The 5,082-nt window shown below is 61.4% G+C and overlaps 2 protein-coding genes across 2 annotated transcripts in view; both read right to left on the bottom strand.

The window, feature by feature from the left end:
- Positions 1–641, bottom strand: part of PHACADRAFT_160926 (uncharacterized protein) — a gene marked incomplete at both ends in the record, with an annotated part of 2,061 nt that extends 1,420 nt beyond the window's left edge. Inside the window, 2 exons of the mRNA XM_007395274.1 lie at positions 210–475; positions 530–641. Of these exons, the coding sequence (XP_007395336.1) occupies positions 210–475; positions 530–641 (378 nt within the window). The remainder of the gene's footprint in view (positions 1–209; positions 476–529) is intronic.
- Positions 642–3,524: 2,883 nt separating this feature from the next.
- On the bottom strand, positions 3,525–4,736 carry PHACADRAFT_255252 (uncharacterized protein). Its single transcript, XM_007395273.1, has 5 exons — positions 4,683–4,736; positions 4,612–4,632; positions 4,527–4,558; positions 4,311–4,454; positions 3,525–4,129 (listed from the first exon to the last, which is right to left on the bottom strand). Exons 3-5 carry the CDS (start codon positions 4,550–4,552, stop codon positions 3,808–3,810), a joined length of 492 nt encoding a protein of 163 aa, XP_007395335.1. The 5' UTR covers positions 4,553–4,558; positions 4,612–4,632; positions 4,683–4,736; the 3' UTR covers positions 3,525–3,807.
- Positions 4,737–5,082: the final 346 nt, after the last annotated feature.

Genomic DNA, 5,082 nt, shown 5'->3' with positions numbered 1-5,082 from the left:
GAGAGCAGGTCGTGACTCGTGGAGGGTAGCTCGTAGTCGAGGACATCGAGGAACTCGCGCTCGATGCGGCCGACGTCGCGCTTGCCAAAGACCCCAGTGCAGAGCGCCCAATGGACGTTCTTGAGCGTCGAGTCGTTTGTGTACTGGTAGGAGTAAAAAAGCGTATCAGCATGCTGTGTTGTATGTCCGAGATGCGATGCGGAACGAACCTTGTTCGCGAGTATGAGCGCGCCGAGGAATACACGCTCGCATGCCCACTGCTCGAGAGCAATTTGGAGATGCGGCTTCGCCCGGTCGATGTAGACGAGAGCGACGAGCAGGACCGGGACCTTGACCTCGGCCTTTGTGAGCAGGTTGTTGACAAAGTTGAGGAAGGTCGAGTGTTGTTGTTGCCGTGATGACGAGCGTCCACGAGAGGACGAGGGGCGACCCATGGCGTAATCGACCGTCTCGACCACACAGTCGACGACATATTCTAGACCGCGAGGGTAAATACGCGCCACAACAGGCCAGAACCATTGCGACTTACCGATTAGGGTGCGGGACATCTTTACATCCAACAACTCGAGCACTGCTGGTGAATGCAGAGCAGGATCGACGAGACTGGCCTCGTGCACTGGGGAGTAGCCACCCTGAACCATTGTATGCGAGGGGCGAGGGCGATAGACAGGGGAGGACGAGGCGGCTGAGGAAAGGCGAGGAGGGGCGAGGACAGAAAGCTGGAGGAGAGGGGGATAATATAGGGCAGCATCGCAGGCCGGGAAGGAGATCTGAGATGAGACGATTTGTGGGCGGAAGTGTTTAGGTGAGCGAGCGTTGGATGACTGCGACGGGACACGCAGGCAGGCAGTCAATTGCTCGTCGGATCCGATCCCAAACATAGCCAGAGTGACGCCGACACGCTGACCTCCCTGCCTTGACTCACTTCAGATCCAATCGCCCGATCTCCCATTTTGCCGAGCCTGCCCGCACCTGCTCGTCCCATCGGCCGCGGCATCTTTCGGCTTTCCCACTGCGTCTCCCTCGCCCGCCGCGAGACCACTATGCGGGCTGGCACGATATTATCCTCGGATGGCATCGTAACCATCCCTGTCGGCACCCGCAGCGTCGTACGAGCGCCTTGATGGCACAGACCGTCCCGCAGCGCCCGCAGTCGCGGTGCCTGAGCTGCCAGCAGCCCTTCGACGCCCAGGACGACGTGTCCTCGAGGGCCAGCAGTGCCCCCCCGGCTGCTGGCGGCGTGTGCGGTGGTCACCGAGTCACGAACCGTCACGACCGGTTTCTAATCCGACGGAGGCAAACTGCTAACTCATCCCTTTCCAAACGCGGAAGGCGAAACCGTATCCAATGCTCTGAATGCAACTCTAATCTGGCGCCGGGGCGGCCGATGATTGGCTGGCTGCCCCGGTCAACCCGCTGCAAAGTGCTAATCTCTCGTGCTGAATAAGCCGACGTCCTCAGTCAGCCCGCTGCTATGTGCGCACCGGTGCGCCATCCTCGCTGCGATGGCTGTCTGTTGCCTTACTCAGCAGCTGTCCTGTGCCTCGCTTAGCCATCCGCCCCAGCCAGATAGCCCTTTTGGCGTGCTCAGAGATGGCGTTCGCACCGGGAATTCTGGATAGCAGCGCCGCACCTGTCAGTAAGCCACCGTGCTTGGCTAGCCCGCTGCCCTCAGGGGCTGTGTATGCGCATACCGGGATACATTGCGTGCCCCTGCCACGTCGAACAGCGTAATCTGTCTCTTTCGCACGCTGCCGCACACTCCGGGTTCCTTTGGCATATTGTCCGCGGCCCACATGGATTTTGACCGGTCAGCCGCCGCCAGCGACCTTTTCTCTCCCTGCGATCGCCGCGCACAACAGTCCCACCCCAGCTTGGCATGGCAGCCCCTCTCGTCCCATTTGGCGCCGCCATGACGAGGGCGTCCGTGGGAGTCCGCCCCGATCGCGAAGCGCAATGATGAGTCGCGCAATGCGATAACGCGCCGGGCGCGACCCATGCACGGTTGGGGCCCCCGTCGTTCGCGTCTCGAGGACGCGCCGGCGAGCTTAACGGACGCGTGTCTCCGTCTGAGCCTGAAACAGCGCCCTCGCCCGCCTAGCAACGGGCGAAGAAGGCGTCGCTGAAACGCGCCGCGCCGCGCCGTGCTTTGCGCCTCGACGCGTCCCTGCTTCCTATCTCCTCCGCCCCCCCTCAGAGACACGTCCAGGTCCGCTCGGTACGTGTGTTGGCCCGATAGGGCGCACGTCTGCAGACCGTCACTCTACCGACTCTCATGTCAAGGAGCCCCACACCGTCTCGCGCACTAAATCAACACCATCCATTAAAATTGATGCCGCTTCTCGTCGAAAGGTGAGACGAGAGACATCGAAGTCGTGCCACCGAATGGCACCATTAAATTGCCCCGCTGTTTGATTAAGCGGTGCAGCACAGGCGCCCGCGGCGCAGGTCCTTCGAAAAGTTCGAGCGGCGGACTTGCGCAGCGAATTGCTCATGTAGGGTGGGTGTGCGCGACGCGTTGGCACGTCCGTCCGTGCGCATCGGCCGTCATGCAACCATGCATCATGATTTACGCAGACGTGGGACACTTTGATGCTTGACAGCTGGGTCGGGACGAAGCATCTAGCGCGTCGCGGGCGCGCACACACGCGAGACGCGTCCGCCTGTCTCCCCAGCATTCCTTCCATGTTGCGTTTCAGACACTCAATGCATGTCGGTGGAGTGCCACCGCCGGACATTCTGTGCCGGCTGCCAGCGCGCAACGGCGTCTGCCATGTTCTCTCTGGGTCGACCAGCTTGCAGCGTCGCGGGATGATCGACGGACGCGGCCGGAAGGCACTTCTCCCTGGAAGCAGCCTTCTTCGCACATCATGCACCACGCTCGTATATCGGGCGCATATATTGCACAGTTTCCATTACGCTGACTCTACAGCAGCCCTCCAATTTCCGTGCAGGTGCTGTTGCCCCATTGATTTATGAGCAATTTCTCCTTATTGTCAGCATCAAACCCGGTGCAGCTCTAATAATAATGGCATGAATCATGATTAATGAATCTGGGCCTGATGTGCACCGAGCTGGCATTCTCGCGCGAAGCCTTTTGTCTTTTCCTGCACGGATCTGCTGGTCATGATGTGGAGCTCCAGCGGTTACTCGGTGTCCATCAGCATTTGCCTTGCGCGCTAACACGTACTCAACAGGCAGGTGCATGTCCCGAGCAGGCTCAGCAAATCCTGCATCATCAACGAGGACTCGTTTGGACTTCACCGTGTGTTCATGATCTGTCGACGTAAATTCGTGAGTCTCGACCCAGCCCATCAGCAACTGGCTGCATGATTAATTGAGAGTTAAAGGTTCCGCGGGGACATATGACGCTGCAGCTGAGGACGGAGTCTCGCATCAAAACTGCTGCGCCACTCCAGCTCGCCCAAACACGACGAAATCCGACCTCGCACCCCCACCTTCGAAGCTCAGGGCCGTAAACGCACCACCGGCGCGCACATGTTACAGGGCAATGGAAAACATTAAAATGTTCCAGATTTGCGCGTCAAAAACCAAACGTCTACTAGTCGTGCCACAAGAAAACAGCCGTTCAGATCCGTTCGTGCCTGCCAGTTGCAGCCCTCCCCCTCTCCACGTCCGAGGAAAAAGAAAGGAGCTTAGCGTGCTCTGCACAGTACGCTCTGCCGTGGAGGCACCCCCGGGGCGGGGCCCCACTGCACCGCCCGTAGTCTGTTGCGCGCGCCCACACACCCTCGCGCACTGGGCGCCGCCCGCCACCGCTCTTGGCAGAGCAGAGGTAGAAGCCGCTCACGCCGCGCCATCCGCGGAGCCCAGCGCGGGCGCCCTGAGCGCCGTAGTTGCCGCAGGTCCCGTTGGCGCCGCGGCAGACGAAGCTGTGGGCGTGAGCGCCGCATCGGCAGCAGCAGCAGCAGCGGTAGCAGCGTCGACGGCCGCTTTGGCCTTCTTGCCGTTCTTGCTCCCCTTGGGCCGGCCCCGAGGCCGCTTCGCGCCGGGCTGGCCGTCGCCACCGCCGCCCCCACCACCGCCGCCTCCGCCGTCGTCTGCGGCGCTGCGCTTCGACGCCTGTGCCGCGCTCGCCTCGAGCTGCGTGCGGAGGTCTTTGAGGTACCTGTGTGTGCGTGCATGCGTGTGCGTGTGCGCGGGCGCACGTCAGCGGCGGGGTGTCAGCGGCGGGGCGTGCGGGAAGGGCGGGTGCGTGGACGGGTGTGGGACGGGGAGCGCGCGGGAGGGCGGGTGTACGTCAGCAGGGGCTGGGCAGGCATGAGACGGCAGGGCTGAACGGGACTTACTGGACAGACTTTTCCTCGATCGTCGCCTGCAGGCTTGGCAGCGGCGACTGGCCGAGCTCCTTCCGGAGCCGGTCGACGTCCAGCTTCGCCGCGGCGTACTCGCCCTCGCTGAGCCCTTTGATCTTGCTCTGGAGCTCGTTCACCCTGCGGCGGCGCGGTGTTAGCAAGGAGGTGGGGGTGCGCGGCGGCGCGGAGAAAAAGAAATGGCGGGCGTACTCTCGTGTGAGCTTGTCGGCGAGCATGTCCGCCTGGGCGCCGTCGTCAGATACTCGCGCCGAAGTGAGCGCCACAACGCGCGTACCTTGTCTCTGTCCTCATTTACCTAGTGAAACATGTGAGGAAGACGGCATTTCGTCACTTGGGCAGACGCACCTCTGCTAGGCATTTCAGTAATCGCGCTCGCTCACTGTCCAGCCTGTGATGAAGCAATGTCAGTTACGAGCTCCGTGATATCTTGTGACAGGCGACTGAGGATAACCAGGGATATGCGCTGGCGTTTCCGAAAGAGCACACTTGATACGCGGGGTCACAAAGCGAGAACCGCAGCTTTCGCAGCAGGCACGCCTGGCTCTAGCCCTGTGTCTCGACGCGCCGCACAATAGCCGCACACCTAAACCAGCTATTCTAGTATGGTGGCGATGCACAAGCATCCGCCTCGCCATCGTCCTGGCTATTGTTGAGCTTCAGAAGCTTAGCAAGGGCGGTGACAGGTCACAGGACCGCGTCTGAGAAGCATGCGCCGCTGAGCGGCGCTTCACCACAGATCCCAGTT

The sequence above is a fragment of the Phanerochaete carnosa genome (assembly GCF_000300595.1).
Source record: "Phanerochaete carnosa HHB-10118-sp unplaced genomic scaffold PHACAscaffold_5, whole genome shotgun sequence".
Taxonomy (NCBI): Eukaryota; Fungi; Basidiomycota; class Agaricomycetes; order Polyporales; family Phanerochaetaceae; genus Phanerochaete; species Phanerochaete carnosa.
The sequence above is the reverse complement of the archived record's forward strand: the minus strand, read 5'-3'. Positions and strand labels throughout refer to the sequence as shown.